Raw genomic sequence first — 19,870 nt, 5'->3', positions numbered from 1 at the left:
AGGTTTTTTCCTCTTTTGTTCTGTTCTGTTTTAATCTGCCTTCTTGCTCTGTTCTTCATAGGAGCAACCGCTGCTGATACAAAGAAATGTTCTGAACATTGAATCTTTGCGTTCTTTCTTCAGTTATTCAAACTTGCAAGCTTCAGATTTTCCTTCCTTTTTATCCGTTTGTTTAGTAGTGTCACAGTGGTTCTTTCCCAATAAGATCAAAATGTTGCTAACTATCAGCATTCATCTTAGCACCCTTAATCTTTTGCTTTAGCACTGCGCTGTTTTTTGTGCTTTCCAAATCGTTCGTTCTTGATAGTTTCTTGCCTTCAAGACTAAGGATGATCATTGATACCATGTCGAGCAACTCTTTACTTATTCTTGGTTTCTTTTTTGGGGATGAAGTCATTTCGTCAGATTCTACTGATCCTGAATCTATTTTCTGTTGCTAATGTGGCTGGGGTTACATCACATCCTGCAGGGGCGACGCTGCTGGAGGTGAAGAAGTCCTTCCGCAACGTCGGCAACGTGTTGTACGACTGGTCCGGCAACGACTACTGCTCCTGGCGCGGCGTCCTCTGCGACAACGTCACCTTCGCCGTCGCCGCGCTGTAAGATCGAGACTGCCGCCTATGAAAAGTTTGCTTCTTCCCTCCCCCAACCCCCGCACCGTCTCCGGTCCCTGACGCAGCGTGTTGATACAATGCGATGCAGGAACCTCTCCGGGCTCAACCTCGAGGGCGAGATCTCTCCGGCCGTCGGCAGCTTGAAGAGCCTCGTCTCGATGTACGGATGTGCTTTCTTGCTTGCCTTTGTTGTTGATTGGAGTGTAACTTCCTGGTTGTTGGCTTATGTTAACTTTGTTTATTTGGCGTGCAGTGATTTGAAGTCGAATGGGCTCACCGGCCAGATCCCCGATGAGATTGGCGACTGCTCGTCGATCAAAACGCTGTGAGTGGACTCACCAAGATGCTGCTTCCCCAGGTTTTGGAGACTGTAGATGATTTAACATTTGTTCTTGATTTAGGGATTTGTCCTTCAACAACCTTGATGGCGACATACCATTCTCGGTATCCAAGCTGAAGCACATTGAAACCTTGTAGGGCCTGTTTTCCTTCTGAAATGCCTTTTTTAAACAAATGTTTTGGAAGTTGTAGGTGATCATGTATGTTCGTGATTTTCTAGGATATTGAAGAACAACCAGCTGGTAGGCGCAATCCCGTCCACGCTATCACAGCTCCCAAATTTGAAGATTTTGTAAGTTCCAGCTTGATTAATGTTGTGGAATTATATTTAGTATGTTTACAAGTTCTAATGTGATCTGCACCTTAGGGACTTGGCTCAAAACAAACTGAGTGGGGAGATACCAAGACTAATCTATTGGAATGAGGTTCTTCAATACTTGTAAGTCATTTCTGAAATTTGTGTCCTGTTAAAAGATTTGTAGTAGTGCTTTTTCTGTAGTTGCATTATTAGTAGTATGTTTATTGCCTGAAAATTAGCCGGGCAAATTCGTGTATGCTTATATAAAATTTATGCACATGGGCAGATTGAAAATGCTACATTTTATGTACTTTTGGCTAACCTAAGTTGATTCAATTTAGGGGATTGCGCGGCAACCATTTAGAAGGAAGCCTCTCCCCGGATATGTGCCAGTTGACCGGCCTTTGGTACTTGTAAGTATGCTGCTTTCCAATCTAACATGGTTTTGAACCATTCTCTATCCGGCTCTAACTTTGTATTCACCTGACCAGTGATGTGAAAAACAATAGCTTGACTGGGCAGATACCAGACACAATTGGCAACTGTACGAGTTTTCAGGTCTTGTACGTATCTACGTTCTTGCCCTGCCTGGCATGATTATTGTACTTTCCATTCGGAAAGTTTTTCTAACATTTTGCAATGGTAGGGATTTGTCTTACAATCAATTGACTGGTTCAATCCCGTTCAACATTGGTTTCCTTCAAGTTGCTACACTGTATGTGGTGGTTATTTTAAATGCAACTTATCTTCTTGAATTGCATGCTTTATAGAATTAACACCACGATGCTGAGTTGTGTATATTTCTGTATCAGGTCCTTGCAAGGGAACAAGTTCACTGGTCCTATTCCATCAGTTATTGGCCTCATGCAGGCACTTGCTGTACTGTAAGTCCTATGATGAGCTTCATATGATCTAGATTATAGTCTCACCAGTAAAGAAAGAACTGTTTTTTGGTATCTTGCAAGATATATTATTGGCTGACCTTTAATAATTACAGAGATCTGAGTTACAACCAATTATCTGGCCCAATACCATCGATACTAGGAAACCTGACATACACTGAGAAACTGTAAGCTTCCTTTGTCTGCTTAAGAATCCTGACAATTCACTTCTATGAAAGTTCCATGTAAGTACATTTCTGAATCAAGATCTATCACGGCCTGGTAGATACATGCAAGGCAATAGGTTAACTGGGACAATACCGCCAGAGCTTGGGAATATGTCAACGCTTCATTACCTGTTAGTGGCAACGTTTCTCTTTTTTACATACTACATTTCAGTTTATCTTGCTTTCTGTTTTGTTGACAAATATCTAAATGCAGAGAACTAAATGATAATGAACTTACGGGGCTCATTCCGCCAGAGCTGGGAAAGCTTACAGGCTTGTATGATTTGTAAGTCCTTTTAAAACCCTTTAATACATGTTGTGATTTTTTTAATGTGGTAGTTACACAAGCAGTTTGTTTCTCTTGCTTCACAGGAACCTTGCAAACAATAGCCTAGAAGGACCAATTCCCAACAACATAAGTTCTTGTGTGAATCTCAATAGCTTGTAAGAGCAGCTTCTTTTGTGGCACTTGCAGTTTCAGGAATATACATGTAATGTGTTGATTTTTCTTACAGCAATGCTCATGGCAACAAGTTAAATGGGACCATTCCCCGTTCATTGTCTAAACTTGAGAGCATGACCTCTTTGTAAGTTATGGTTTTATGATTAAATTGAGCTATGGTGCATTCGAATAAACTTTGCCTATTGTACTTCAAATTGTTTGATATGCATAGTGCATATTAACTGCAACCTTGTCTGCTTGTTCATTTTCGACTTGTTTTCATCTGTTTATTCAGGAATCTGTCGTCAAATTCTTTGAGTGGACCTATTCCTATTGAGCTATCAAGAATCAACAATTTGGACATCTTGTAAGTCCGATTATCTCATTAGTTCTTGAGAATATTCTTTTAATGCCATGCCATGTATAATGAAAATACATGTACCAGGGACTTATCCTGTAACATGATTACTGGTCCGATTCCATCAGCCATAGGCAGCTTGGAGCATCTACTGAGACTGTAAGTGTTTTCATCTATGATTTTGAGTTTATTTCCACCATCATGTGTTGATATTTGGTCGCATGCATAAAAAGTGTGTTGATATTTGAACTTTTTTCTCTAGTAACCTGAGCAAGAATAGTCTTATCGGATTCATCCCTGCGGAGTTTGGTAACTTGAGGAGTATCATGGAGATGTAAGTACATTGTGATATAATCATAGTCCTTTCAACAGTTAGTTCCTTGGATGCTATATTGAATTACTTGGGTGTTATTTCAGTGACTTGTCCAATAACCATCTTGGTGGTCTGATTCCTCAAGAACTTGGAATGCTACAGAATCTGATGTTGCTGTGAGTCAGATCTTTTCCTGTCACGTAGTTTTGCTTAATCAGTAAGTTCTGGTAGAAGGTTCAGTATGTAGTCTCAGCTGATTATTAATTAATCTCTCTATTATTTGCTCTTGCAGTAAATTGGAAAATAACAATATAACTGGGGATGTCTCTTCATTGGTGAACTGCTTCAGTCTAAATATTTTGTAAGTTTCCAAAGAATTTTTCAGCAGTGTGGCTGTTTGATTTTGCTGACATTATATTCTTGCCTCTGTGAACAGAAATATGTCGTACAATAATTTGGCTGGTGTTGTCCCTACTGATAACAACTTTTCAAGATTTACACCTGACAGGTAGTGTGCTTTATCATTTCAATCACTGTTTCACCCTTACAATCAGATTTCGAAACAGTAGTTTAACAATCTGGCCCTTCCTTCAGCTTCTTGGGTAATCCTGGACTTTGTGGATATTGGGTTGGCTCATGCCGTTCCTCCAGCCACCAAGAGAAACGTAAAAATAGCATTTCCATATCAACTTCCGAATATGCACATTTTCTTCATTCTAATATACTGTCATTCTGCCCTGGTTTTTCTATGCAGCACTAATCTCAAAGGCTGCAATACTAGGCATTGCTCTGGGTGGGCTCGTTATTCTCCTGATGATTCTAGTAGCTGTTTGTAGGCCGCACAGCCCTCCTGCTTTCAAAGATGACTCTGTAAGCAAACCAGGTAATGCATCGACATACCTAATTGGCAAGTTTACGTTTCCATAGAAGTCATGTCTAGTTAATTAATGTGTTCTATTAAACTATAATATCTTGTCGGCATATCTTGACTGCCCACTCGTAGACCATAATTGATCCTTTAACACTAAATAGTCTTCTGTAATAAATTTGCATGTTGTTGCAGTGAGCAATGTCCCGCCCAAGCTAGTGATACTTAATATGAACATGGCCCTTCATGTATATGAAGACATAATGCGGATGACTGAGAACTTGAGTGAGAAATACATCATTGGGTATGGGGCATCGAGCACAGTTTACAAATGTGTTCTGAAGAACTGCACACCGGTGGCAGTCAAAAAGTTGTATGCCCAGTACCCGCAAAGCCTGAAACAATTCCAGACTGAGCTTGAGACTGTTGGCAGTATCAAACACCGGAATTTAGTCAGCCTGCAAGGATACTCCCTCTCACCTGTTGGGAATCTTCTCTTCTACGAGTACATGGAAAATGGCAGCCTCTGGGATGTTTTACATGGTAAGTGCACTTTGCCACCAACTCATTGACACAGTTTTTACAATGCTGAGACTAATTTAGTGTCAGTGATCCATAGCTAGCACTTGTATTTTATTTTGATTTCGAAGGTCTTTTTCTGTTCATCTGTCACAGAACAGTAAAGCACCAACTGGTCACTCAAAGTAGCTGATGTTTAGCACATTTCTAGTCCTGCTTATTTTTTGATCATGTAGTTGATGGACTGTTATGGTATCATAACACTGTTCTTTTTTAATTCTAGAAGGTCCATCCAAGAAGAAAAAACTTGATTGGGAGACTCGCCTTAGGATTGCTCTTGGTGCTGCTCAAGGCCTGGCTTACCTTCACCATGACTGCAGTCCGAGAATAATCCACAGGGATGTAAAATCAAAGAATATTCTCCTCGACAAAGATTATGAGTCCCACCTTACGGACTTTGGCATTGCTAAGAGCTTATGTGTTTCAAAGACTCACACGTCGACCTATGTCATGGGCACCATTGGATACATTGATCCCGAGTATGCGCGCACCTCCCGCCTCAACGAGAAGTCTGATGTCTACAGCTATGGCATTGTTCTGCTGGAGCTGCTGACTGGCAAAAAGCCCGTGGACAACGAGTGCAATCTCCATCACTCGGTACCTAATCTTTCATTCTCTTGCAGTTCCTCAGCTTAGTGTGTCGTTTTCTTCCGCCTATTTTGCTTTGGATTCTGGTAGTGCCAATAATTGCTGGATGATCCCGATTAGGCTTATGTTCCTGCTAGGGGACCAGCAACATGAAACCCCCATCATGTGAGTAGATCTATCTGCAACTGTGGACCTGTGGTGTGGACTGATCAATCGCATATGGCCATTGAAAGCTCCATTATAAGTAGCAGTGATCCCGTCCCCTAAAGCCTGCCATTTTTGTCCCCCGTCTGTCAATCATGTAGATGGAAAGCTACAAATTACAGTGCCACTCCAAATATCCCCAGCTTATCGTTTGCCTCCTAACATCTAGCATTTAAATCATGTCTGAAATTCTGAACCAGACCAGATACTTGTGATATATGCAAGTTACACCGTAATGAAACAGATTTTACAGTATGTACTGTTGCATATGCAGATCCTATCGAAGACGGCAAGCAACGCGGTGATGGAGACCGTCGACCCCGACATCTCAGACACCTGCCAAGATCTCGGCGAGGTGAAGAAGATATTCCAGCTGGCGCTCCTCTGCACCAAGAGGCAGCCATCCGATCGACCGACGATGCATGAGGTGGTGCGTGTCCTGGACTGCCTCGTGCACCCTGACCCGCCGCCGAAGCCCACCCAGCCGCCGTTGTCTCCGCAGACGCAGGCCGTCCTCCCGAGCTACGCCAACGAGTATGTCAGCCTGCGTGGCGCCGGAGCGCTCTCTTGCGCAACTTCGTCGAGCACGTCGGACGCGGAGCTGTTCCTCAAGTTCGGCGAGGCCATCTCCCACAACACCGAGTAGAGCAGCAGCAGGCGTCTGCCGACGTGGAACTCGGGTGGCGGGTGCAGGTAGAAGTGAAGTGGAGTAGCAGTAGCAGGAGCTATGTAGCTCACATTTTGTCTAAATATGTCCTGGGTGCCTGGAGATTAACCGAGAGAAAGAATGATTCTCTGAATCGGTGGCGTTCTTCTGTAAAAAAGCCACTTAGCCTCTCCTTTTTATCTCTAACCTAGTAGTTTTGTAATGGATCTCTTGTCGACCTTTCATGGACTGTGATGCTGTGAATTGCCTGGTCTGTGGTGTGGTAGGAGATGCAAAAAACAGTAGGGGCGTCGTCTGTTCTCCCACTTACTGTATGGCGATGCCACTGTGTTTGTTGCACAGCATCTGGTGAACCTGAAGAGAAAACTAGATTCAGCTACCACCTGATTTTCAACTTTGGCTCCCCGGCATCGCAGCGTGGTTGTACCGTGCATGTGTCGTGGAGCCTGTAGATAGCTTTTGTCACGAACGTGTCAGGGGAGGTGTGACTCAATGAATGATGTGAAGCTGCATCAACCAGCCGAGCTGGGGCCGGATGGCAATGGCATGGTGGTGGAGATGAGATTGGAATGGAATGGTTGCAAGCGGCAGGTGTCCTGACTTGCCCTGTGAATCTTTGATGATTGACACGGAGTGGGGCAAAGTGGGCGGTGCCGGTGCGATGGCAACGCAATCCTCGTGAGCGCGAGTACAGAAACTCAACTCGACTGGGGCCTGGCTGGGTATGTAGGGATTCAATTGAGTGGCAGGTGGTCAGATGGCTTTGGATTGCCTCACGAAGCGCAGGACTGTCTCTCGGATGGCTGGGCGCCACTCAGGACCGTCATGACTCTCAGTTTAGTTTTACTTCACTGGTAGTATATCACTCACATTTTGCTGAACTGCTTGGTGTCCACCTTCTGTCTATGGCCGCTGCCTGCAATGCATATTGGGAAAACTGGTTCGCGTATGCAACTTAATATTCTGGAACATGAAAATCTGACTCTGAAGAAACAACAACAACAACAAATTTCAGCATAATTACGTGAGTTATCAAACAGGGCAGTTTCTTAGTCATGTTAATATGTTTGAAACAATTCTAAAGAAAAATAAAACATTTTTGAGAAGTGGGGGTTTTATAAACATGTAAATTTTAAGTTCAAACTCAAAACAATTTAGGCGGTGTAAAAAAAACAAATCAAGAAGTGAATAGTAGCAAACATTAAACGGTACTCCCTCCGTCCCATACTATAATGTTATTATCAGGAGTACGTAATAGAGATATTACTGTTTGTTGAAGAATTTTTTTTTTTAGTATACCTATGAAATGAGTATGAGTTGGAACTTACGCATGTTTCGAGAATATCTCCCTCCTACCACACAGTAGTTTTTTTTAAAGATGGGTTGTAACTACTGAACATAGTTTTCCACGGAGTTTTCATCAAACGTGGTTTGCACCTGCTACTTTCTCTTCACATGCAGGAGAGACTGAGAGTTATCAACTATGCCTAATAAGAAGAAAAACATGCTTGAAGAATAGAAAACTCCAGTGCCTCACGCAACATTCAAGCAAAGCTCACAGAGAAGGCAGAGAGAATTAAACAAAAACCATATGGTAGGCAAAAGAATGCGCAGATCAGGAAAACGTTGGTCAAAGCTTATAAGGGTGATAAGGTAGAGCATGCTTACTTTCTCAATTTTACCACCTCTCATTATGTTTCAAGGCTGATAGCCAGCAGGCTAGAACTGTACAAACCAACACCGACCCTATGAATCATTGCACTGCATATGGGGACCAAAATCTACTTAGCCACTGGACTCCAGTCTATAATTGACATCAATGGTTGACCGGTGAAAATGCGGGTGTTGCTAGTTTTTCCTGCGCTTTTCCCTAGGAGAAACCACACGAGACGACTCCGCCACATCTTGACCAACCGCTGAGATAGATCCCATCTGAACTGAGATCAGCTGAATTTGAGGGGTAACAGGTGGAGAACAAAAGACATTCATGTCAGTGAACCTTCTCTGCAGGCACTGGCAAGGCAGGTTCTTACAGGAATCACGCTCATTGCCGTTTCTGGTCTTGCATGGAGATCTGCCTGTAACAGCTGTATTCAGTGGCTTCCTGCAGGTCGTTGGGCTGTTGGTGTCATCGCCGACAGGGCTCAGCTCTTTGCTCTGGGTCTCATTATCGTTGATACCGAATGGAAGAGCACCCTTACGCTTCTTAGGTGACGGGGTTTCAGGATTAGCAAGGCCTTTTGAAGATTGAGGTGAGAGCACAACATCCCCATCATTTGCCAAAGAACTAGATTTGCTATTGTAGAATTCGGATACCTCTCTCCTATATAATAGAGAGAAATAAAAATAGGTCAGCCAGTAACATGTAAGATGAGTTCTGTGTGTAGTAGACACGCCAATATCCTAGAATCTACTACAGGCAAATACTGGGCAGGGATAACAAGTTGCAAGCAGCTGTAAGAAATTGGGAAAAAAATGATGTTACCAGCCAGACAAGTACCACAGCACTTGCCAAAACATATCCTCGTTCAGACGCTACAATATCAAATACGGACAGTCTTTCAGTGATGGAATGTATCTTTCTAGGAAAAAATCTCTTAATTTGCCTTTCTTTATTGGTGCATCTCGACTGGACCACAAGATATAAGAAAATCTTCTGCAATGATGAAATTGCCATGGTTATCAACCAGGCAAAGAAAATAACTTATTCTCAGTTAGCTGGTTGGGTACACCACCTTGTAAAATGTTTTTTTCCTTTTCTTTCACATAAATGTTTACTTTTTAGCAGTGCAGTAGGGCACTCTCCTAACTTTAATCCTTATAATTTAATAAGAAATATTTCCGGTTAATCTAAACGCAATAACATATGAACACCAATAAACAACAAAGAAGGTACTCTCTAGTGCCTATCTAAAAAAAGAATGTGTTGCCAAAAGCAAAACCGCATGCATTGCTGAATATATCATTAAAATCTATTAGTAAGCTCACTATGGTGGGAATAACTCAAAATTAAACAGGATAATACCAGTGATATTGTGCTATGCCATGTGAACAGGAATCTACTACCATGAGCATTTCAATTGTCATCGTGAATACCAAATTTGCTAGCAAACTAGGGTCTTAATGTTAATTGAAATCTAAAAAGCAACACGTTTCTTGGAACATGTCTACAAAATAAGATCATAAAAAATACTACTGAAAGGCAATAGCTACAACTGCAGGTTTACACATTAAAGAACAAAAACTTTAGTAAGGTTCCTAAACAATATCCTGGAAGAAAATAATAATAAATTTCTCTAGGTAGCAGAGATCAGGTGCAGCTGCAGTGACTATCATTTGTATTATTTTACGAAATTGAATTGACAGTGTACATATATCTAGATTAAGACATTCTGAATTTCTTATAGATAGTTTGGAATGTTTTCGTATTTATGTTTAAACAAAGAACTTAACATTTTCAAATAAAGCTACCTCATAGAAAGGATCACTGCAGTGTTATAAAGATTTCTTACTGCTGGTTGTGAGCATAGATCAGACCAGAAATAACCGTTTGTATCAGTGCCAGATTTAGGGATACCACAACCAACAGAAGTTTTGAACTCTTGGTCGTTTATAGCATGTTTGGTTATTATGCCTTATTTGAGGTGTTCACTGGGTCAATGCAAAGAAAACCATAGCATGCTTATGAAAGAGCACCTGACAAAGAAGTCTTGGACTCTTGAGATTTTATAGCATGTTAGGTTATTATGCCTGGTATGAGGTGTTCACTGGGTCAATGCAAGCAAAACCGTAGCATGCTTATAAAAGAGCAGCTGACAAAACTAACAACCAAAGAGAACAGAAGTTTTGGACTCTTGGGTCGTTTATAGCATGTTTGGTTATTATGCCTGGCATGAGTTGTTCTCTATGGGTCAATGAAAAGAAATGTATGGCATGCTTATAAAAGGGCACCTGACAAAACTAACCGCCAAACAGAAGTCTTGACTAAGCGTGCATCCTGATGCTACAAGCCTGTGAAACAAGCTAAAGTATGAGTATGCGAGAGGTAATTCATCATAAGCTACTAACAAAATGCTTTCAGAATTGCGAGTCCTCACATACTAGCACCGACCAAATGTTCAATCTTCCCCACCACATTGTCTGTTTGACATCAAATACTGTGACTACTAACTAGTACTCTCTCTATGCCAAAATGTAGTGCATCTTAGTTTTTTTTCAAAAGTCAATCGATGTAAAGCTTGACCAAGTATTTAGGAAAATATAACATCTAAAAGACTAAAACAACATCTAAAACATCAAAATCAAAATCAGTAATACTTGGTCAAACTTTAGATCATTTGACTTTTGAAAAAACTAAGATGCAATATTTTTTGGCATAGACAGAGTAAGTACTAACTACCAATAACACATTTTTACTGAAGATCCTCAAATGCCAAAAGCATTCGATAAACGGTAGGACACAGATGGCCACACTGCACAACCCTTCCGCCGGCCAAATCAATGTGGAACTGAACTTTGTAAAACAGTCTATTATGCCCAGTTCCTCTACAAAGTCAACCGCACATTGGATTATTTTAGGCATATAGCAATGCATATTTCCCCAGAAGAAATCCACATATTTTATAACAGAATAACTACCTAGTATAGCATCAAAAGCTTATTCCACCGCATTACTCGATCACCTGAAATTCTATCTGAATGACAGAGTAACATATCTCTACACCGGCTCTCTACACCTGCATTACTCCATAGCATCAAATGAATCCCCAAAATCGGAACGCAATAGATTTCAGAAGATCGAAAAACGACATTCCACCTACAGTTATATACTCATGGAACGAGCAACGCACTGAAGATATATTGAATGAATCGACAAAATAAAGGTGCGGAACCAAGATTTTGGCGAAACTGCCCAAGAAAGGCGCAACCTTTGCGGCGGATTGGGGGAACTTACCTGCAGGGCAGGGAATCCTGGAGCGCGTCCATGGTGTCGAAGGGGCCTCTGAGCGAGCTCTGCACCTCCCCGTCTCCCTCCTCCGCCTCCTCCACGTGCACCGCCTCCGCACGGCTGTCGCTGCCCCGCCCAGCCGAAGAGGAGCCGCCGCACGCCGCGGCCGGCGGCGGCACCCCGCGGCCGAGCCGGGCGCCTCTCTCCAGCGCCATCGGCATTGCTCTCTCCACTCGCGAGCAGCGCCTTGCGCTCCAGCGTGCACGAGGAGGAAGCCGGGGCCGCGGCGTCGCGTGGTTCTTGCGCAGCTGGCCGTCAGGGGAGAGGAGGGGTTTGGCTGCTCGGCTTTACTTCGGGTGACATGCGGGTCCGGGCTTGAGTCCCAAGGCTGGTTAAGCTCGAATAGTTGAAGAATGGAAGCTTGGTGGTTCGGTTTCCCACATCCTGCTCCGGTCCTCCCCGTCCAAGTCGATTGATCCTGACTGTGTGTCTACCATAAACACATTTTACTTTCTTTCATTCCGGGCTGTTCTGTCTAGGGTAGAAAGTATCAGTGTATAATCTGAAAATATCCAATATTCGTATTTGGCAAAATGAAAATGGATATGGAAGTATCTACTCCATCCGTCTATAAATAGATGAAAGTTGTTTAAATTTGGATGTATCTAGACACTACTTAGTACATCTATACTGAATAAAAACGGATGCAAAAATTATCCAGATTCATTTAGCAAATATCAGTATGGTATTGGATTTTGAAGCAAATATGAATATGAAACTGAATATATCTGTATCCAAATGCAATTACTTTAGCCAATTTCAGCAAATGTAGCCTTATGTCCTTATATGAAAATTATTCTACCAGCAGGTCGAAATAAGGTACGCCTATGCGTACGTTCTAAAGAAAAAACGTACTCGACCAACAAGTGGTCAAATGTACTTTTGCCTGCTTGAACAATGGATATCTACTCCTTCCGTTCTGAAAATGTAAATATTGAGGCATTTTGTTTGGTTTCATCTATTTTAGTTTATATCTAATTTATTTTTATGTGTAGGTTTACTCACTTTGGTTTGTATCTAATCTATTTTAGTAGTATCTAGACCATCTTATATTGATGTACATAGGGAGTATATCAATATGTTTACCGTAGACTTATTGTATGTTATGAGCATATCATTTTGTGTCACTTTTTTTAAGATAAAAAGCAATCAATGTCTGATTTTAAATTAATAATGCCAGAAAGATCCATGTTTACAATCTACACACATGGTGCGGCATAAAACTTAGCCAAGCTAAAATAACAACTAGCATGATAGAAAGCAACTTCTCCATAGTTTAGCTTGTTATGTGTGTTTCAAAGCGTCCAAGATTGCGCCAAGAACAAAACCCATAGAATACAACACGTGTAGCCCGAGAAACTAGAGAGAATAGCATACTAAGCAAAATTACTTGGGCGCTAGTTACACACGAGTAATTGACGCATCACCACCCAGGCGAATTGCGCAGTAGTGCAAGAGAAGAAGATATGGTTCGCGTCCTCAGGCACACTGCAAAAAGAACACTCCTCAGTTGACGGACCATGACGAGTGGCAATGTGTTGGTTAGAAGGAAGTTTGTCCAGGACCAATTACCAGAAAAATATTTTTATCTAAGTGGAAGCTTAGCCTCCCATATGTCTCCAAAGTGTGCTACCGTCGCACCCTGGCTAAGCTTGGCATACATGAATTTGACAGTAAATTTGTGGCGTGTCTATAACCAGATGTACCGTCCTCTGCGTTTCTGATTTTTGTTTTGAGATCAAGATACTAACATAAATTACGCATGAAAGGCAAAATTAATGTGGGAGTTATCTTTTTCATTAATTTATCGACAGAAACAAAACTGACGTGCGGCTCCCAACGAAAATAATATCATTGCTAGATCACGTTGCTGCCGACAGACAGTAAGAACAATGAATACTAGGTGCTCCGAGCTTAACAGGTTTTATTGCATCTTTGATCACGTTAATCGATCACGTGCCGCTGTTGCTTGCATTTAAATGCTGGTGATGTAGCATTTGCTCCGAGAATCACGGAGGAATGACTAGGAGATGGCCCAATCATATGTGTATGATTGTCATCAATCTCTCATCCCTTCATGCTGATGCTCACAACAAAACAAGCGAGCCAATAGGGCGTTTGGTTGCCTGCATCGAAATCGTGGCTCACTGCACCAGCGAGATGAGCTCATCTGCGCATCGTGAACGGGCCATGGGCCATGAAAGCCGTCGTTTGGTAGCCTGTGAGGCCTTTTGCGCGCCGGAGAAGGAACTCAGACCCCATCGTTTGGTTGCCCGTTTACAGTACTTTCTTCCCTGCTCGTGCAACCCACGGCTTGTTTGGTTGCAGATAGCTCAGTGTTGTGGTAACCCCTTCACTTAGAGTGGTGAGGTTACCCAGTACTGAATAACAACACACATCAGATTCAGTTGATCACAAAAGGTGCTGGTAATACGCAACAACTACTACTTAGTGAGCGATGCATCACGAACGAAGCAACTACTTCGTGATGCATCACATGTTCATCACGAGGGGTTAGTATATACCACCTCGAACAAGTTCATCATTACAGACCGGGGAGCATGTTGTAGCAAGTCCTAGCTAATCGAGGGATACAAGATCACCTCCCAAAATCAGCGGATCATGATGAAGGAAGCAGAAGCACTAAGCAGGAAACTGGTTGCGGAGCCAGGTCCTAAGCCAGCTCCTCCTCTCCGATGACTACAGCTTACGGTAGACGGCATACTCTGCTTCATTGTCTGCAATGAAGTCGATAGCCCTGACCAGCAAGTTAGGCTACAGCTGCGCTTTGCACACAAACCGGGGAGTGAAGATCGTCTTCATCTGAGCGTAGTTCATGATCGGGGTGCCGACATACAGACGGTGCTTCGGGTAGCGCTGCAATCCACAAGGAACAACTGTTAGTGCGACGACATTCACACATATATACTTTCAGATCTATGCAGGAACTCAATGAGGCTTCGTACCTGGATGTACTCATCCGCTGTCCCTTCATCACCGACGTAGAAGCATCAACCATCTTCGCTCCAGTCCAGAATGCGATCGGATTTCATCTTCATAATGACGCTCCACTCCGTCCTCCAGTTTCTGATGTGGTTTTACAACTGAAGAGTGGTGACATGTACGCCGGCGAATGCAAGAACATCCGCGGCTACCTTCTTCATCTGTTGCTCCTTGAATCCCATGTTGAAGCAGACGCCACAACGGACGAGTTGGACCAACCGGTTCAGCACAAACTCTCATAGCTCAGATTTCCAAACCATGGCTGGTTTGCTTGCAATCAGACATGGCTGAGCATTCACAGTAGGCGCAGACAGATCAGGGGAGCCCAAAGGTATGCAAACACTAGCAGATCAATGAACTACCACTACCACATGGACATCCTTAAGCACTAGCAGATCAATGAACTACCACATGGACATCCTTAAGCAGTAGTAGATCAATGAACTACCAGTGCCACATCAATGAACAGCGAGATAGGTAAGAGCGGCCTTACAGTCAAAGGAGCCACACGCAACACCGAGGTCGGGGAAGTAGGGGACCCTGGCAAAGATGCAGGCAGCACCACCGTCCTAGTGGAAGAGTCAACGGCGAGAACGGTCCCCGTCGTAGAGTCAGATGGAACCTGGAAAACCTCCACAACCTCCACCGGCAACGAAGGAATGTCCTACAATGGATTCGTTCAGACCTCGGTTGTGTACCCAAAAGGTCTAGATCTAAGGCTAGGTTTTATAGAAGCTTACCACAACCGAAGTCATCGGCGTAGAGGAAGAAGACAACCATCCGCGGCTAGTAGCCGCCGCCACAGCCGCCATCCCTGCCGCAAGCCTCGCCGACCGTGCGGGTGAGGTATAGCCGGCCATGTCGCTAGATCGGGGATGGTGGATGAGATCGAAATGGGGGAATGGGGGATTTGGATTTGCCGGTGAATTCAAGCGCGGTGACTGAATTCATCCCGCCGAGATTTCGCCGTCCCGCGTGAGCTCCCGCCATCTCCCGCGGTGTCTCTGCGAGGACGCCACGTTCTCCACTTCTGCGGAAACGGGGGTGGCTCGCTAGAAACGGCCGAACCGGGTGTTCCTCCAGGGCTTGGCCCGAGGGTGCTTTGAGAAGCGGTGCAAGAACGCGGCCTCGGCCAGGTAACCAAATGGGCCGAAAAAAGCTGGGCCGATGCGAGCCAAGGGGCATGCAGACTACTAAACGTGCCCCAATTGTTCTACCGTAGAGTATCCTTGTACAAGGCGACACAAGGGCATACATGCGGTGTTGTATGACATGGATTGGGATTCCACGCAAAAAAAGACATGGATCGGGATCGATAAACCGAATCGCAGCGAAGTACTGCAATGTTTTTTAAGTGACAAGGACCCCTGAACTTGAGTAAACTTTAGAGCATCTCTAGCAAGATACTTCATTCGATCCAACTGCAAAATGTAGATGGGGTTAACCGCATTGCGATTTTGTGTGAGAAAAGTGTCGTGGCACACTTTATCTGAAAAAGTTCATGCGATGGCTCAGTTCTACATGAGACAGAGAGATGCGGCATTCCAAGGTCGAGCTTAGCCCTATTCCTGGACCTGTGTCTGCCAATGAAAAATTCCTCAACTGTATCAATCAGACAAACAATGATGACAACAACTGTATCAACCTCCTACGAGATATAGAGCTTTGTCATGAAGAGGATGTCTTCTTTGCTGGTCAGGAACAAGAGATTTCTCAAATGAAGCTATCTAAGCACGCCACTATTGTCTCTCAAGCTAATACTCTCAAGAAGTGGGGTCCTATTACTGGAACCACGCAGAGCTCAAGACTCACACGCACTGAAGGAAAAATGGTTATGCAGCTGGCCCAGGAACTAGCACAGAAGAAGACCCTAGAGAAAGTGGTCCCCGATAGCTAAAAAATCTCAGGTATATCTAACTCAAACCCCTTTGATGTGCTTTCTCCTTATAAAATTCAAGAACTGCTTGTTCACTCTCTTGATGGACCTGATGGGCCCATCACAGATGATGCTGAAATGCTTGACCTGGCAACATCTTTCTATAAAAAACCTTTTCAAAAAGATGACCCTTATGGTGTATACTAGCTGATGATTTCTTTTCCACTGTTGAGTGTGTTACTGATGCTCAAAACATAGATTTGGAGGCTCCTTTCATTGAAGAGGAGGTCAAGAAAGCTATTTTCGACTCCTACTTAAATGGAGCCCCAGGACTGATGGGCTGCCTTTTATTTTTACCAGCATTTCTGGGACATGTTGAAAGATGGCCTTATGGCAATGTTTAAAGATTTTCATGATGGGAAGCTTGATATCTTTAGACTTAACTTTGCAATCTTGACCCTGATACCTAAGGAACGTAATATTAGTAGTATGAAGAAATTTAGACCTATCATACTTCTTAATTGTTGCTTTAAGATTTTTACTGAAGTCCTGACTAACATGCTTGCTCTCATAATGGGTGTCATCACTTCCATAAACCAGTGTGCCTTTATGAAAGGTAGATTCATTTTGGAGAGTGTGGTTACTGCTCATGAAATTCTGCATTCTATTGTGCATGAGAAAAAATAAGACCTTGTTCGGATTAGAAAAAAGCTTTTGACAAAGTTAATATATATTTTCCGTTAGACATCCTAAAAAAAGAGGCTTCTATCCTAAAGTAATTTCCTGGATCAAGGCTATTACTACAAATGGCTTCGTTGGAGTCAAGCTTAATAATGCCATTGGAAACTTTTTGTGACTAGTAAAGGTCTTAGGCACGGAGACGCTCTCCCCCCTTCTTTTCAATTTAGTAGTTGATTTAACCGGGATGCTGATTAAAGCATCTAATGCTAAACTTATTAGAGGGCTCTGTTCCAACCTTTGCCCAGGAGCAGATGACACTATATCTTGTTCTCCGTGCTAACCTGTTTTGAACAGGTCCCAAGATTGAGAATAAATTATGACAGAAATGATCCCCCTTTGTATTGAGGAGGATGAGTTAGATACATACATCAAAATCATTAGGTGTGCTGTAGGAAAATTGCAAATTAAGTATTTAGGCATACCTCTCCACTATAATAAGCTCAGAAGGGAAGACATTCAACCCCTTATAGGTAAAATTCTCAAGAGAATTGTTAGCTGGAGGGGTAAACTGCTTTCCTACGCTGCTAGATTAACTCTCATTAAAGCTTGTCTTGCTAGCATACCTGTGTATCTGCTCTCCTTTTTCAAATTTCCCAAGTGGGCCTTGGATCTCATGAACACTCAAATGGCCAATTTCTTGTGGAATGACTTTGAAGGACATATGAAACTCCATTTCGCGAATTGGAAATTAGTATGCAAAAAAGGACTTTTAAGGGATGGGTATTCCAGATTTAGCCAATGTCAACCTATGCAAAAAACCCTTGTTGACACTGAGTGCAACACAAACAATCCGAACATTTTCTACAGTTCCCAACTGGAGTGATGTGGGTTGTTGAAAGTGTCAAGTTTGGGATGGGAGAAAGGTTAGGTTCTGGGAGGAGACTTGTTTTGGCACCTCCCCTTTAGTTGTGCAATTGTTTGAGTTATATGTAATCAGTAATGAACAAGATAAAACCATTGCCCCGATAATTTTCGGAGCAGCTCCCATCCTTGTGCCTACTGCTGATGGAAATGATTTCCTTCGGAGCTTGTTCTCTGGCAGCAGGGTCGGCGGACGGCTGAGGGTTAGCCGGAGGTTGTTGGGGAGCAGCAGTAGAGGTACTGGGCGGAATCACGGGGGTGTTGGGGCCGATAGCGAGAGATGTCTTCAACAAAACTGTGATCATTTTCTGGGTTTTACCCCGAGAAGTGACGACCTTCTGGCTTAAGTAAAAAAGAAAAAGTAAATAACAATTCTGCCTTAAGTATATGAAGAGATTCATCTGCCAGAACTTACGTGGCTCCAGGAAGTGTGGGCCGGGTCCCTTTTCCGGCGGTCGCGATCATTTTGATGCGATCACATTCCGCTCGCTTGGAGTCGAGGCATCGTGGGCCTCCGGCCAGAGCAGTTTTTGCTTTCTTTGCGGAGCCCTCAGCGTTGGGACCGGCGTCGTCTCCGGAGGATCCGCCTCGGGGACGCTTGGAGGGTCGAGGAGCATATTTCTCTTTCTGCTCTTCCTCTTCCTCTTCCTCCTCTTCCGGAGTTTCCTCCACCTTTCCAGAGTTAGCAGCGGCCAGGCGGAACAGTTCACCAAAGTCTTCCTCCGCCAAATTGTTGAGCTAGAGAAGAAGTGTTGAAAAGTTAGAAATATGAACAAGTTAAGAAATGCAAAGCCAAATGATAAAATGACTAAGTGTAGCTTACCGAAGGGCAAGTGTTGTTGACGTAGATATCCTTGGAGATATCCGGCACGACCTAGCCGCGGGTCACCTTCACCAGCATTCGGATCCTCTTATTCAGAGAATCCGTGGGGAGGTTGTCCTTGGTCACCCGCAGCAGATCATCAGTGCTGGAATATTCGCAGATGAGTCGTCGGTTGAACCTCAGTGGATGGATCCGGTGGGTGAACCAGCTCAACGTGAGGTCCATTCCGTTCAGTCCGTCGTGGAACAACTTTCAGATCCTCCGGGCCATTTTCTCCAGCTCCGGATGCTGGGCAAGATTGGGGATGTAGCTCTAGGAGTCGAGCTCTTCCGGAGGATTGTTGGCGAAGGCTGGGAGTCCCTGGTGGCGACCCGGAACGATCTCATTGTTGATGTAGAACCATCCGGCGTTCCAGTATCAGACGGATTCGTGCGAGGAGAGAGGCGGATACATTCTCTTCGTGCGGAGCACGAAAGTCATGCTGCCGCAGTTAACCATGTTCTTCTCCCACGTCTCCTTCTTCACGCGGTAGAAGAACTGGAGAAGCCGGATATCCGAGCGGACTCCGAGGTGACCTTCGCACAGCGTGACGAAGTTTGAGAGGAGGAGATAGGCATTGGGTAGATGTTATGGGGCTAAAGCCAGTAAGTGTTGAGCACCTCCAGGAAGAATTCTGAAGGCGGAAGCGAGAGGTCTCGCTCCACCCAAGCCTTCGTGATGACTCGCTCTTTAGCCTTCGGAGCCGGAGTTCAGGAGTCCTTGGTGAACCTGTATGAGCCCATAGCAATGAGGCCTTCTTCTTGGAGGGCCTTGAGCTCGAAATTGGTGACGTTGCAGGGCCACGACTGGCCCTTCTCTCCTTCCCTATTCCTCACATTCGAAGCCTTCTTCATTTCCGTATCCTTTACTTTATCTGCCATGCGAGCTTGCCCTTCTAACTCTTCACGCAGTTCCGCTTCAGTTGGAATCTTTCCCAGTGGATTGCTGGAAGATGCGGAATAAGGTTGAGCTAAACGTGTGACAGAAATATTGGGTGGCCGAAATGCTAAAGGGTCAACGTATAAGGGTTCCGATGGAATGGGTGGAGGATTATTCGGAGAGCTATCAGTGGATTTTGGGGTGTTTTCTGACATACTTCCGGCTGCAAGTGCAAAAGTTAAAAGCTTAAGGATTCGGATCC

The 19,870-nt window shown here is 43.8% G+C and overlaps 2 protein-coding genes across 2 annotated transcripts; one reads left to right on the top strand and one right to left on the bottom strand.

The window, feature by feature from the left end:
* The first annotated feature begins 387 nt into the window (after positions 1–387).
* LOC124706782 (LRR receptor-like serine/threonine-protein kinase ER1) lies at positions 388–6,511 on the top strand. Its single transcript, XM_047238455.1, has 26 exons — positions 388–599; positions 703–774; positions 868–939; positions 1,016–1,087; positions 1,174–1,245; positions 1,321–1,392; positions 1,593–1,664; positions 1,743–1,814; positions 1,898–1,966; positions 2,064–2,135; positions 2,249–2,320; positions 2,419–2,490; positions 2,574–2,645; positions 2,732–2,803; positions 2,875–2,946; positions 3,097–3,168; positions 3,247–3,318; positions 3,422–3,493; positions 3,577–3,648; positions 3,765–3,833; positions 3,909–3,980; positions 4,067–4,137; positions 4,227–4,355; positions 4,536–4,883; positions 5,143–5,516; positions 5,986–6,511. The coding sequence occupies exons 1-26, from the start codon at positions 388–390 to the stop codon at positions 6,355–6,357; spliced, it is 2,940 nt and encodes a 979-aa protein (XP_047094411.1). The 3' UTR covers positions 6,358–6,511.
* A 1,577-nt stretch (positions 6,512–8,088) lies between these two features.
* On the bottom strand, positions 8,089–11,547 carry LOC124671307. Its single transcript, XM_047207700.1, has 2 exons — positions 11,333–11,547; positions 8,089–8,701 (listed from the first exon to the last, which is right to left on the bottom strand). Exons 1-2 carry the CDS (start codon positions 11,545–11,547, stop codon positions 8,227–8,229), a joined length of 690 nt encoding a protein of 229 aa, XP_047063656.1. The 3' UTR covers positions 8,089–8,226.
* Positions 11,548–19,870: the final 8,323 nt, after the last annotated feature.

This window comes from Lolium rigidum, chromosome 1 (genome assembly GCF_022539505.1).
Source record: "Lolium rigidum isolate FL_2022 chromosome 1, APGP_CSIRO_Lrig_0.1, whole genome shotgun sequence".
Taxonomy (NCBI): Eukaryota; Viridiplantae; Streptophyta; class Magnoliopsida; order Poales; family Poaceae; genus Lolium; species Lolium rigidum.
The sequence above is the reverse complement of the archived record's forward strand: the minus strand, read 5'-3'. Positions and strand labels throughout refer to the sequence as shown.

Excerpts from the sequence above, each read along its gene's own strand:
- LOC124706782 (XM_047238455.1), top strand. The coding sequence starts at position 388 with ATGAAGTCATTTCGTCAGATTCTACTGATCCTGAATCTATTTTCTGTT. Across the intron at positions 2,136-2,248 it reads ATGCAGGCACTTGCTGTACT|AGATCTGAGTTACAACCAAT; the intron begins GTAAGTCCTATG and ends TAATAATTACAG. Across the intron at positions 4,138-4,226 it reads CTCCAGCCACCAAGAGAAAC|CACTAATCTCAAAGGCTGCA; the intron begins GTAAAAATAGCA and ends TTTTCTATGCAG.
- LOC124671307 (XM_047207700.1), bottom strand. The coding sequence starts at position 11,547 with ATGCCGATGGCGCTGGAGAGAGGCGCCCGGCTCGGCCGCGGGGTGCCG. Across the intron at positions 8,702-11,332 it reads CAGGATTCCCTGCCCTGCAG|GAGAGAGGTATCCGAATTCT; the intron begins GTAAGTTCCCCC and ends TCTATTATATAG.